Source organism: Pempheris klunzingeri, chromosome 6 (assembly GCF_042242105.1).
Source record: "Pempheris klunzingeri isolate RE-2024b chromosome 6, fPemKlu1.hap1, whole genome shotgun sequence".
Lineage (NCBI taxonomy): Eukaryota > Metazoa > Chordata > Actinopteri > Acropomatiformes > Pempheridae > Pempheris > Pempheris klunzingeri.
Genome location: NC_092017.1, coordinates 12,311,573 through 12,325,085, shown reverse-complemented (window position 1 = coordinate 12,325,085; position 13,513 = coordinate 12,311,573). Strand labels below are relative to the sequence as shown.

Below are 13,513 nucleotides of genomic sequence, written 5' to 3'. Positions count from 1 at the left end.
TTTCACAATAAACTTTCTGAACACTGCAGCATGGCCCCGGCACACGTCTCATAAGCACTGGAAATGCGGTGTGCAGTCATCAGTATCATTGAGGAAACAAAGGACAGTTTCTGTGACATCAAAACATCAAGATAAAGATAAAATTGTATTCAGCTGCATGAATTGTACAAGAACCACAAAAGGCAGGCCGCTTCCATTAATAGCTCTGAAAAACAGAACACAACACACTAAGTCTATAATATGGTGCTGGCCTAAACAATAACATCCACTTCATAAGGTCAGGGCCCGTTCTGATTTTTGAAATTATATATGGTTTTCTCTTCGTGTCATTTTTGGATTCAACTATCTCAAGGAACTGAAATACATCTGGATCCTCAAAATGAATCTTATTTTCATTTCATTCATATAATTGAACATACCATACCAAACACTGTATGCCACTCTAGAGGCTCCAGACTCAAGATAGACTAAAAGGAAAGAAAAATCTTAAATTACGGAGTGTAGCAATACTGTTTTTCCTTTTTACCACACCATTAATTATCCTCCGCCTTTATCTCATAAACACCAGATTGATCATGTAAGTCTTTGGTTCCCAGTCCCCTAAACAATAGTTAGCCTCCTATAAAATTAGCTCCACTTTGAGAAGCTACAAAATCCATCAATCTAATAATGTGATAGTCTACTCAATACATAAAGTAAGTCACAGGCAGATCGGGGCAGCATCTGCAGTAATGTATCGGTCTGTATCGGTCCGTCGTGGTGAAGAGGGAACTGAGCCAAAAGGCAAAGCTCTCGATTTACCGGTTGAGCTACGTTCCTACCCTCACCTATGGTCATGAACTTTGGGTCATGACCGAAAGAACGAGATCTCGGATACAAGCGGCCGAAATGAGTTTCCTCCGCAGGGTGGCTGGACTCACCCTTAGAGATAGGGTGAGGAGTTCGACCATCCGGGAGGGGCTCGGAGTAGAGCCACTGCTCCTCCACATCGAGAGGAGCCAGCTGAGGTGGCTCGGGCATCTGTTTCGGATGCCTCCTGGACGCCTCCCTGGGGAGGTTTTCCGGGTATGTCCCACCGGAAGGAGGCCCCGGCAGGAGGCATCTCTGCTAAAACTGCTGCCCCCGCGACCCGACCCCGGATAAGCGGTTGAAAATGGATGGATACACAGAAATGACTTGATGACTGCCAATGGCCTTATTGGCACATTGTGAGGGGCAAGCATTCTGTACCATGCCAAAGAGTTGCTGTGTGGCTGTCTACACATCAAATAAATCCTGAGTTAGGTTTTATACATTACTAAGTCATGAGAATAACTGAATAGGAGATAACAGTGGCTGCAAAAAGAGAAAATTAAGTACAGTGGTACATATAGGCCTTCAATTAGATACAATGCAAGCCTCTTGACTCTAACATTAAAATTGCCAATATTGGCATTAATCTGTCTCTACATGAATTATGATCTGTACCAGTGGGGCAGCATACCCGGCCGGTAGCGCAGTGGATAATTGCGCATGCCATCGGCCTGGGGAACCCGGGTTCGACTCCCTCCCAGTCCCGGCTACCAAAAATGGGCGAGGGTTGCGTCAGGAAGGGCATCCGGTGTAAAAAACTAACGCCAAAATCTACAAGCGGGTCATCCGCTGTGGCGGCCAGAAAAAGGACAACAACAACCAGTGGGGCAGCATGGTGGTGCCTCACAGCACCATGATTCAAATCTGCTTCTTTCTCCTTCGTTCTGTTGACTGGTGCTCATTCCCTCCGTCGGCCCAACACCAAATCCCCATCCAACAGTCAGATGTGAGAAATGTCGTGTATGGAAGGCCAACTGCCTGATCTTGCTTGGTGGCCCTCCTGATCGAGGCTCAGCCTGTAGGAGTTAGGCTGGGACCAACCCCGATCACACTAGGGTCCAATTTTCTTGTTGGGGTGCTTGTGAATGCAGCCAAAAATGGGTTTTACACCTCATCTAAGCTCAGTAGTAACAAGTAGGCCTACCTTAAGGGAAAGGTTAAAAGAACTCATATAAGGCAAATGGGTGGAGCCCAGACAGTAAACTTTTTCACAACAAGGACTCTATATATTAGACAACACTTTGTTGGCCTTAGTAAGTTAAAAGGTTACAAGCTTCCTGTACTGCCTCATTGGACGTATTTCCTTGGCCGTGATCCGGTTGGCTTGGGAATCAAGGAATCAGGTGAAGGAAGAAGGATGGTCTAAAACAGGGGTGCCCACACTTTTTCGGCTCACAAGCTACTTTTAAAATGACCAGGTCAAAATGATCTGCCTACATTAAAAATGCTAAACATATATTCATTTCTATATATACTGAGTATACTTCATATATACAATATATGTTGGCATACACTGCATAACTGAGGCTAATGTAACCCCTGGTATTACACATACAAACTGACAGCAGTAATGCACATAGGTGACAAACAGTGATGGAACCATCAACATTGCACACAAGTGACAAGAGTAACTGGAACACTCAATACATTTATGGTCACTACCTTACTCTGATGACTTGCGCCGAATGGAGTCAAATATCCCTTCCTATCCTGTTCCCCATCCCAAAGTATCCCTTCTTTAGTAGATATAAATAGGAAGGCTAGTTAGTAGCTAGTGCGTTTGACCGCGCATGTCCCTGCCCGGGACCCGTAGCAGAGAAGAGCTCACAGACTGTTTATGTTGTATGTCAATCAAGTCGCAAGCGCGACTTTTTTTATATTTTATTTTTTAATGTCAAGTGATCTACCGGCACTACCACATATTTGGCTCCCCTGGTGTAAAACAAAACACATTGCAGTCAGTAAAAAGGACGACAGCGTCCCCTAGACGAGGGTTGAATAACACTGTTCAAAGAGATGTGTTTAATCAGTTAATCCAATCTAAAAGTGTTTATTCATTCAACATTTATTTTAATTTGCACAATATGTGTTTTTTACAACTTAGACAGACACTTGATTTTCACACGTTTATTTATGTTGTTGTTTATTGGTGCTAAATATGTTTTGTTTGTTTGTTGTTTGTAGAGCTACAAACTACATACAGCTCTGTTATATATATTCTTATGTAAGTACATGTGAGCATGAAAGCTAGCAAGCTAACACAACACGTTAGCTGTGTCATAGGTGCATCATTACCTAGCTAACGTTAGCATTAGCCAAGGTTGACAAATACAATCCCATTGGCGTTTATAACCATATTGAATCTTATTTATGTAAAGCCAAATATCGGTTTGATATATCCAAACCCTAGAACAATGACACAATTGTAAGCTGTAACAACAGAAACAGCAACAGAAAGTATTTATTATGTCACAGTCTTAGTGGGAGGTTGCACAGATCTCATATTCATGTGGGGCCAGAGTGATACCAGGGCGGTAATCCATCACAGGCTTCACCCCAGCAGGTATGGAGAAGGTGAAGTGCTGCATGAAGGAGGTGAATAAAAGAAAAAGCTCCATCCTGGCCAAGGTCTCCCCGAGACACACTCGCTTACCTGGGACAGGGGAACAGGTCAAACTAAGTCTGATTTTAATTTAAGACAACACTAGCAGTCATTTTTATATAGCATTTACAGAAAGTACAACAGATAATTGTAAATGTGTCTATATTAGTTAATTAAATTACATTTTTCCTAATTTTAGGAGTAGACCAGTGATGTTCAAAGTGCGACCAGCAGACCAACGGCAGCAGCAGCATTATGTGTGACCCCTAAATGTGCCGTTTAACACAGGCATTATATTTTAATCATCTAGAGTCTATATTTTATCTATAGCCTGCTGTATAATACAACTGGTTACTGCATCAAACTGCAGCTCCCCTAACAAGCGTATGTCAGGTTATGAATGACAACTAATGTTTGGAGAGCTACTGGTTGCATGGCAAGTAGTGACTCATTGTGAGTGTCGCTGTGTTGACCTGTGGGAATCAGCACTGTAAATCCAACAAGTAGGAGAGGTAATGTTACTCTGGTAACAAATTCATAATCATTCATACACAAAAGGTATTCCTGTATGAACAGGTAAAGACATTCCTGTAATAAGCTCCTCACCGGCAGAGAAAGGCACAAAAGCAGCTCGCTTCATAAACTTGCCCTCCTCGTTCAGAAAGTGTCCTGGGTTGAAGGTGAAGGGCGTCTCCCACTCCTTCTTGTCGAACAGCACCGAGGCCAAATTGGGAATTACCGTAACTCCCTAATGATTGGAACCATTATTGGGTTTGATAAAGATGCAATATAATAGTTACGTGGCATGATAATTGCATGTATAAGAGAACTGACCTTTGGGACTGTGTAGCCTCCCAGCTGGATGTCCCTGTTGGTAACATGAGGCAGACTGAGCGGGACGATGTTTCCCATCCTCTGGACCTCGTGGATGACAGCGTCAGTGTAGGGCAGGCTTGTACGATCTTCCATGGACGGCTGTCTGGACCGTCCAATCATTTGTTCTATCTCAGCCTGGACCTTTGCTGTGCAGCAGGACGGGGACAAACAGAAGTTCAAATAATATTTCATCAGCAGGCTGCACCAGTACATCGGAGAGACTCATGGAGACATGAGGCAAAATGTAGCACTGCTGGTGAATAACCTGTCATAAGAGGATAAACAGTATTTCACTATTCATAAACAGTAGGTCACTGTGTGTGGCACAGAGTTAGTCATATGTGTGAAAGACACTGGTGTCAGTAAAAGTAGCTACGTCATATCTAGGTCGACATTGGTGTTGATTTTTATGTCTACAAAATTACCACCAACACATTTGTTTTGGTTTCACCCATGTCCGACTTAACTAAGTGCTTCATCGGCTCGGTCAGTGCTCTTACCCTGGATCTCAGGGTACTTGGCCATGTAGAGGAAGGCCCAGCGCAGGGTGGTGGATGTGGTCTCAGAGCCGGCTGCAAACAGGTCCAACACACATATAACCAGGTTTTCCTCATCAAAAGTATTGTCAGCCTGGCCCTTATTCTGAGAATATATACAAATACATGTGTTAAAACGTGCTGAAAAATAATAAAGAACAGGTGCGTGTTAGGACTAAAACAGCCAAAGCTAGGATCTTTTAGTAGGAATTTCGGCTTATAGATGGGGCTTGTAGGGGCAAGGGGAGATTGGGATAAGATTTCAAGATGTGCTGCTCTATGATCTGCTCTGTAAACTTGACATATCTGTTGTGCACTCTCCAAATTTTCTGTGTATGTTTTGTTTACTTGCTTTTAATTTATTAAAAATGTTCCTGGAAAAACAAAGGTTTTTCTTTGTTACATAAAGGTGTGCATGCTGTTGTTGATAAGGCCTTAAAAGATAGTGCTGTAAGGCAGAGGCCACAGAAAAATTGCAATTGGTCTTTGGACTTTTCACTGCTGTGCCACAATGAAAGTTCATGTCAGTACAACACAATAACAGTTGATAATTCTGATGTTGATGCACAACAAGCACAGTTTAAGCAACAAAAAAATATATCTGCAGTCACCATCTGAATCTCATTCAGGTAGCAGTCGATATAGTCTCTTTGGTCTGCAGGATCCCAGTTTTGTTTGTGCTCCTTGAGCTCTACTCTTATGAAGTCTATTGCATGTTTCCAGATGTTGCAGAATGTCTGATGTGGCCCTGGCAAACGTCTCATCAGCTGAGGGAATGAGTTGTAAAGCTGCAGAGTAAAGCAGATTGAAATATTGATACAGCTTTTCAGCAAAAAATAGTCTGACAATTAATTCCAGTTGAAATCTCATTTACAAATGGTTTCTCATGCATTTTAGAAATTCTGCATCTTGAGCCGTGGGTGTAACTAAGCATTAAGATTTCACCAGTGACTTTACCTGTGCCCAAATGGAGCCTTCAATCTGGAAAGCTTTGTCAAACCACTTCATCAGTTTAAGGAACTTCTCATCATTGTACTCAAAGCGATGTCCGAAAACCAGGGAGCAGATGACGTTGGAGACAACGTTGTTCATGATGAGGTGTGGATTGAAAGGCTTACCTCCACAATTTAACAAACAAGTAGATGTAAATTGTGCATTATGGGATTGTGTATCAATTGAAATGTGTCACTGTGCGTTCACTATTTACCTTTATAGCTGTTGAAGACTGTTGCACAATAAGTAAATTCATCCAGAATGATAGGTTCAAGTGACTTCTTGCCAAATCCAAAGTATCTGAGGGTTGAAAGTGCAAAACGCCTCTGCTGCTTCCATACATTGCCACTACTGAAAACTACACCTAAAGTGACACGAATTAAAAGAAGATAAAAAGTGAAGTAGATTCAGACTTTCTTAATACTCTGAGGACATATATGTCTTACACTAATTGAAATGTTTGTATGACAGAGCATTTTCATTTCTGGTTGTCACACAGTGAAGATCTGTTCAAAATATAGCATAAACCATATAATTATGCCAGAAACACTTTTTCTAAGTAATGTACGAACACCAGCAGTTAGTAAATGTCGCTGGTGTTTGATCCTGTCCTCCAGTGCACAGATGTTTACACACAAACTGATATTTATTAAAGAAGGATGTGTGGTGAGAATGGGCGCATGCAGACTTCACACCAGCATCCGGATTTAATGCATCAGACAGCTGTGGGTGAAATGATGGATGCAAAATATCTGGTGACAGACAGACTCTCACCTAAGAACAGTAAAACTGTGTTTGAGCTTCTGTGTTATTATTTATAATATGAATTATTTAGGAGTTGTGACGTTTATCCTTTTATTTATAGTGGATCCATTATTTCCCTGATGATCTTTTCAATTGATCCTGAATAGTGAAGCACTTTGTGAAGTCTGTTTCAATATGAGCGCCATGAATTAATCACTAGCCATGCTTCTGAGTTGTAATAGTGATGACTGAGATATCACTATAACTATGTTGGCCTCCGAGCTCGTACACCTGCATAAACTTCTTGAATGAATCTTGGACTCCTCTCTTCATTGCTACATTCACAGAAAAGCATCCCTACAGGCAGTTTTTTCACTCAACCATTCCTTCCTTCCTGAGTATCACTGGAGTCACAATAGCAGTGAGTAGAGAACTGTGAATACACAGGCTTTGGATCTGTGTGTATGCGTGTGTGTGTGTGTGTTATGTCCTCTCACCAAGTCCATGGGCTATGTCCTGCGTCAGAGCGAGGTCTGGGCGGTCTGCCACGCTGTCTCCTTGATTCACCAGAGCTTCTTTCAGAGTCTCAAACCCGTTCAACACCACCATCCACATCTGGCCCATTCGCAGGCTGTACACATTTCCATATTTCTCTGCTAACTGTGAGTGGATTTGACAGAGGAGGAAGAGCATGATGCTTCATATAACAGATAATAGAAAGATGAGTCCCACCAGATGACCTGCTCCACTTTTAATGGTGGATCTGTTGATCTACCTGTGTCATACTCTCGTGGGTCCTGTTGTGGTCCACAGTGAATATGTTGCCCACAATAGGAAACGCCCAGGGTCCTGGAGGGAAGCTGACCGGCCGACGGTTCTTAATATAATCTGCAGTGAGGATGAAAACCACCATGAAGAGCAGCAGACCTTTGAAATCCCAGTCCGCATAGGATCCGATGGCAGAAAAGATTGAAACCATTCTGCTGACAAGGCTCAAGACTGTCTAACTGTAGCCTGAGTTTCCCTTGCTTCTCCTGTCAGTGTGTCGCAGGAGTGCCCATTACAATGAGGAAACCGCAACTGGAGGTAGTGGCTGACATTGACGCGACTTGATTGACGTACAGGGCGGCCAGTCTGTGAGCTCCTCTCTGCTACGGTCCCGGGATACTTTGGGATGGGGAACAGGATAGGAAGGGATATTTGACTCCATTCGGCGCAAGTCATCAGAGTAAGGTAGTGACCATAAATGTATTGAGTGTTCCAGTTACTCTTGTCACTTGTGTGCAATGTTGATGGTTCCATCACTGTTTGTCACCTATGTGCATTACTGCTGTCAGTTTGTATGTGTAATACCAGGGGTTACATTAGCCTCAGTTATGCAGTGTATGCCAACATATATTGTATATATGAAGTATACTCAGTATATATAGAAATGAATATATGTTTAGCATTTTTAATGTAGGTAGATCATTTTGACCTGGTCATTTTAAAAGTAGCTTGTGAGCCGAAGAAGTGTGGGCACCCCTGGTGTATACAATGTATATTCATTCATTCATCCATATTACCATATATTATGTCTACTAGCACACATGTTCATAGCACTAATCTGTATATAGCATCTGTAATCATCCTTACTCTGTATATTCTGTACATACTCTTTATATATTTTTGCACTTGCTACTAATTGCACTTCTGGTTAGATGCCAAACTGCATTTCATTGCCTTGTACTGTACAAGTGTAATGACAATAAAGTTTAATCTAATCTAATTGATAGTGTTGTGTTGCCGGCTTTATCACTCTTCTCTCTCCTGTGAGGGAGAAGCTTGACGTTTCTCGTTCTTGGCAACACAGCAAAGGTCAACTGGTGGTATCGGACTCTGATCTCATTATAAATGGAAAGTGGATGTCAAATACTGTTAATCAGTTACCCTAAATCAATTACTTGGGTTGAAATCAGGGTTCTGTGTAGGTCCATGTTAAAATACAAGCAGAGCACAATGAGGAAACCCCAACTGCTGCCACAAAGTTAAGGAATATAAATATTAATAAGATTTCCCTTAGGGGACTAGTCCAAACAGCGCCAGATCAAATGTGACTAAAAGCAGGCCTGTATAGGCACTGGTGTTTGGCCATATAGTTTTTTTAATCCGACTTGATGTAGTACAACTTTTCAACACATGATGACAGCACAGAGTGTGTTAAGTGAAGTGGAAGTACATGATCTACAATTCTGACTTCAAAGTAAAACACCATAGAAAACAACCTTTGATGTGAAAAACTGATACTAAATTATTGTAGTATAGAAATTTAATTCGTTTTTTGTTTTACTTCGTTTTCAGAGTGTGTTTATTCATTTTAGCTTGGTTATTAACGTTTAATTTTTTTTAGTTAGTTCAGTTTCTATTAGTTTCAGTATTAGTTTTATCTTTTATTATAATATGGGGTGGTGGGGTTAATTATAAACACCTTACAATTGAGGGAGAACTGCCATTAGAGGAAAGGCCTGGCTCAAAAATAATCTGGAAATATACACTATCCTCATCAACCTTTTCAATGTTTATGTCTTTATTTTAACCCAACAGAGTCGCCTGAGGACAGAGTTGGTGATCGGGAGGTTTATTATGAAAGTCTGATAACCGGAAACTGTGCGGTCTGTTTTGTGTGTCATTAGCTTCTCCTGTGACCTGCTGTGTCCTACAGCATTTGAGATCTGACAGACGGTCATCTGGGGACAGGAGCACCTCAATCACATCATGGTTTTCGAGGAGAAAATGATCATGAACGGAGAGCCCGATGATGTTAGTAGCTTTTACTGATTTAAGACAGCTCCGCGATGTCGATTACGGCCGGGTATTTTAGCTAGGAAGCTAACACAGCGCGGCTAACTTAGCTACACCATCACCTAGCTTAGCATTAGCCGACGCTAACACTCCGGTCGTCCCTAAGAAACATGTTGAAGCTCGTTAATGTTGCAAATCTTAAATGACACACAATGAGTGTGCGTGAATTTACACAGTCACGAAGATTACCAACTGTATGACAACTGGAAGTGAGTGATGTGGTTGATATTATTGTCCTTTATGTCTTTTTCAGGAGGAGGAAGAAGAGGAGGAGGAGGAGGAAGAAGAAGACATGGTGGTAGGTTTATTGGAGACACAGATCAGAATCTAATTATTTTTACTCTCCCACCACATTATTGAGAGATTACGCATTAGTCTGATTTCACTTTTATTTTCCATATTAAAGTGTGAAGTGAGGAAACGAGGTTTTATGTTGAAGAAGTTTTAAGAAATATCAGTGTTGAACTGACAAGCATGAGGGACATGAGGGTGTGTTAAGAAATGCTGTGGACTTTACTTTGACCACCTATTTCCCCCTCTACTTAACCACTAATAACCAGGCATGGGGGTCACTTCAGGTCCTCTCCAGGCCCCCCCCCCCCTGTGAATGTTGATCTATAAATACACGAGGCATTTTCACTCTCAGTGTATGAGAATCCCCTAAACCTGCCATTGTAAACCCCTTTTCAATGATCGACTCCAAATCCCACACTGTTTTGATACAGTTGCACTTAAAATTACTCATCCCCCACTGTAAATTCAGTGTTTTGGCAAACTTTTTATAAACTTTCTGCTGTGTTCAGTGAACAACTTAAACAAGAACAATTGATGTAGCTCAACACAACTAATATTACAGGTGGTTTCTCCAAATTCAACACAAAAGGCCACTTTTAATGACTACTGCAGTCTCAAAATTATTCAACCCCTAAATGGACTCCCTCATAAGAGCACTCATTTGCAGATCAGGTCTTGTCTCAAGCAAATCTGATGCAACTAATCAAAGGCATCATTAGTTACATCATATGTGCTTGAGCTAAAACACATCAAATACCCAGACTGGCTCGGGGTTTGTTCACAGTGATGTTTGGTTACATGTTAGAAATATAAGCAAGTCAAGAGAACTGTTCAAAAAGTTATGTGGAGATCATTGCCTTGTACAAAGAAAAGGCTACAAAATGATAGCAAAGGCACTGAATGTTCCTAGAGATGCTGTTAGGCAAAACAAAGCAATTTCATTTATATAGCACCATTCAGACACAAGGTAACTCAAAGTGCTTTACAGGGACATAAAACGATAAAAACAAGACACGGAAACATGGCATTTGCATGTAAAAGATGATAAAAGCACATCTTTTACCTGCAATTTCAATTTGCAATTTTAATGTTTTGTCTTGTTTGTTTTTATGTCCCTGTAAAGCACTTTGAATTACCGTGCATCTGAATAGTGCTATATAAATGAAATTGCCTTGTTTTGCCTAACAGCATCTCTAGGAACATTCAGTGCCTTTGCTATCTTTTTGTGTCCATGTCCTTGTTTCTACAAAGCAATGATCTCCTCTCTTAACTTTTTGAACAATTCTCTTGACTTACCCATATTTCTAACATGTAACCAAACATCACTGTGGACAAACCCTGAGCCAGTCTGGGTATTTGATGTGTTTAATCTCAAGCACACATGATGAGGCCCTTGATTAGTTGCATCAGATGTGCTTGAGACATGAGTGAGTCTATTTGGGGATTGAATAATTTTGAGATTGCAGTAGTCATTAAAAGTGGCCTTTTGTGTTGAATTTGGAGAAACCACCTGTAAAATTAGTTGTGTTGAGCTATTTCAACTGTTCTTGTTGAGTTGTTCATAGAACACAGCTGAAAGTTTGTAAATTTTGAAAATACACCTAATTTGCTATCAGGGTTGAATAATTGTAGGTGCAACTGTATATTAAACCTTGCAGAAAGGAAGGTTGGACATTTCTGTGAGTGTGTTTTTAACCTCTTTTTACCTCTACAGGAGGTTTTGCTCTCCGAATCCCCCTGCGCACTCATTTTAAAGGCCACTTTGGAGGCTGTAGTTTGTGGTGTTGTGTAGATATTTCCAGTATTTAGTTTATCCTGCGTGGTACCGATGGGTCATCTACTGAATGTTAGTCTCTTGTGGGTACTTGTCAAGGTACATATTCTGAACGCTGCGTGTTCTGTTTCAGGATCCTCTTGAAACGATGCGACAGAAGTGTGAAGAGGCAGAGCACTGCGTTCACACTCGGGAACGCCTGGAGCAGTGTGAGACCAGAGTTGGCTCTCGGTCTTTGACGGCCGAGGATTGTACCGAGGAGCTGTTTGACTTCCTGCATGCCCGGGACCACTGTGTGAGTCTGACATTTGTACCAAGCAGAAAGATTAAAAAAGACAAATCACCAAAGGTTCAACAGTAGTCTTTTTGTTAGTCATGTAACAGGTTGGTCAACACTGATTTTGCCAAACGGCGGACAGCAAACTGCATTATCAGTGGCACAAGTACATGCTGTAATTTGAGAGGGGAGCTCTGTGCCAGCCACCTGAACATGATGCTACTTTAATGTGTCATTTTCAAACAGAATGTGATTCACATTTCAACATGAGGACTGTTCATAAAAGTAACTAAATGCAAATGTTGCACACAAAGTTGCATGTATTCCAGCTACAGTTGGGGTTGTTTCCACAGCTGTGCTCTGCACCTCCTTCCAAAGGTGGACGTGCATTTTATACATACAAGGTTGTATTCCATTGGACTACTTCATCCATTTCCACTATCCCTTTTATTTGTTAGTAAATCTAGAAAAGATCTATACTGTGCAATCGGCAGTTTCATGAATATAACTTTGGTTTTGCATGGGATTCACATATGAACAATCCAGCAGTTCAGTAACATTAAGGGCACTTAAGCTTAAAATGACCAAATATATATGAACCTGTATGTTACATGCATGAACTTCTGTGAAATTAAAATTACCTTGCGACTGAGGTTTCGAGGCTCTTTCGTTTTCCTGGCCTTGCACTGTATGTAGTATGTTTGCATCAATGAATTTCCTCTCTTGTCCCCCACAGGTGTCACACAAACTGTTCCACTCCGTCAAATGAAGTCTACCCCGCTTATTGCACCACTGGCTGATGACATTCTTCAAATATTGTTTTATGAGGAGAACATGGTTTTAAATACATCCATATGTGGATGTGCTGTATGTTGTAACTTAAAGTGTATACTAAACTGTATCTGCTCACGTGACAAATTCAACATTTCATTAAAGTGGATGGCTTGAAAACCTTGTGTCACAGGGTTATTTCATAACTATAATCCTGTAAGTTGCCAGTAAAATAAAAATGCTTGCTCTGTAGTTTTCTTGCAAGTAGTTAAAACTCGTTAGCTGCTGTTATAGGAAGAAACAATAAGACTATAAAAAATGAACAAAACCGATCAAAGAGCCGCTATCGGTTGGCAAAACGAACTTTGTAGCCTGACTTGAATAACCTCCAGCAACATCTGAAACTTAACTTTGATGTACCGTATGTACACACTGAATGTAGCCTATATACACATTTCCTCAATCAGTGAGCACCTCTGCTCTCATCTTGATGCTGGCCCTGTCTGAACTGACTAAGCAGCCACAGAAAGGAGGACATGTTCGACTCTTACATGGAAAAGGTTGAACAACTTTAATGCACCAACACGTTCCTCATGAATAACTGTGGATGTACTCTTGTCTAGTACTAATACTAGTACTAACTTGGATGATAAAAAAATAAATTGAGAAATTAAATAAATAAATAATTTAATTATAAATAAAACAACTATGGTGAAACTAGCAAACCCATTGAAGAAACTAAACTGAATTCAATACTAATCGAATAAAAAAAAAAAGAATTACAAAATATACGTAGGGGATAATATATAGTAAACCGGTCATTATTGCAAAACGAACCCGCTAATTACACCCATTTGTACAAAAGAAATCAACGATTTGACAGCAAATATTAATTTTAAAACTATATTGTTGATTTGAAAATTATTTAATTGCTTCCGCTATCAGAATGGCGT

The 13,513-nt window shown here is 40.8% G+C and overlaps 2 protein-coding genes across 4 annotated transcripts; one reads left to right on the top strand and one right to left on the bottom strand.

Moving 5' to 3' along the window:
- Positions 1-2,964: 2,964 nt before the first annotated feature.
- LOC139202380 (cytochrome P450 2J2-like) lies at positions 2,965-7,640 on the bottom strand. Its single transcript, XM_070831840.1, has 9 exons — positions 7,379-7,640; positions 7,101-7,263; positions 6,074-6,223; positions 5,824-5,984; positions 5,478-5,654; positions 4,831-4,972; positions 4,289-4,476; positions 4,061-4,202; positions 2,965-3,505 (listed from the first exon to the last, which is right to left on the bottom strand). The coding sequence occupies exons 1-9, from the start codon at positions 7,580-7,582 to the stop codon at positions 3,330-3,332; spliced, it is 1,503 nt and encodes a 500-aa protein (XP_070687941.1). The 5' UTR covers positions 7,583-7,640; the 3' UTR covers positions 2,965-3,329.
- A 1,620-nt stretch (positions 7,641-9,260) lies between these two features.
- Positions 9,261-12,743, top strand: uqcrh (ubiquinol-cytochrome c reductase hinge protein). 3 transcript variants are annotated; one of them, XM_070831857.1, is made up of 4 exons: positions 9,261-9,402; positions 9,704-9,742; positions 11,646-11,807; positions 12,526-12,743. In XM_070831857.1, the coding sequence occupies exons 1-4, from the start codon at positions 9,358-9,360 to the stop codon at positions 12,556-12,558; spliced, it is 279 nt and encodes a 92-aa protein (XP_070687958.1). In that variant the 5' UTR covers positions 9,261-9,357; the 3' UTR covers positions 12,559-12,743. The 3 variants fall into 3 exon arrangements, with proteins under 3 accessions (XP_070687958.1, XP_070687957.1, XP_070687956.1); XM_070831856.1 differs by having other exon boundaries at positions 9,701-9,742; XM_070831855.1 differs by having other exon boundaries at positions 9,698-9,742.
- Positions 12,744-13,513: the final 770 nt, after the last annotated feature.

Excerpts from the sequence above, each read along its gene's own strand:
- LOC139202380 (XM_070831840.1), bottom strand. The coding sequence starts at position 7,582 with ATGGTTTCAATCTTTTCTGCCATCGGATCCTATGCGGACTGGGATTTC. Across the intron at positions 4,477-4,830 it reads CAAGTACCCTGAGATCCAGG|CAAAGGTCCAGGCTGAGATA; the intron begins GTAAGAGCACTG and ends CCTGCTGCACAG. Across the intron at positions 3,506-4,060 it reads TTTTGTGCCTTTCTCTGCCG|GTAAGCGAGTGTGTCTCGGG; the intron begins GTGAGGAGCTTA and ends CCCCTGTCCCAG.
- uqcrh (XM_070831855.1), top strand. The coding sequence starts at position 9,358 with ATGGTTTTCGAGGAGAAAATGATCATGAACGGAGAGCCCGATGAT. Across the intron at positions 9,403-9,697 it reads TGAACGGAGAGCCCGATGAT|GAGGAGGAAGAAGAGGAGGA; the intron begins GTTAGTAGCTTT and ends TGTCTTTTTCAG. Across the intron at positions 9,743-11,645 it reads AGGAAGAAGAAGACATGGTG|GATCCTCTTGAAACGATGCG; the intron begins GTAGGTTTATTG and ends GTTCTGTTTCAG.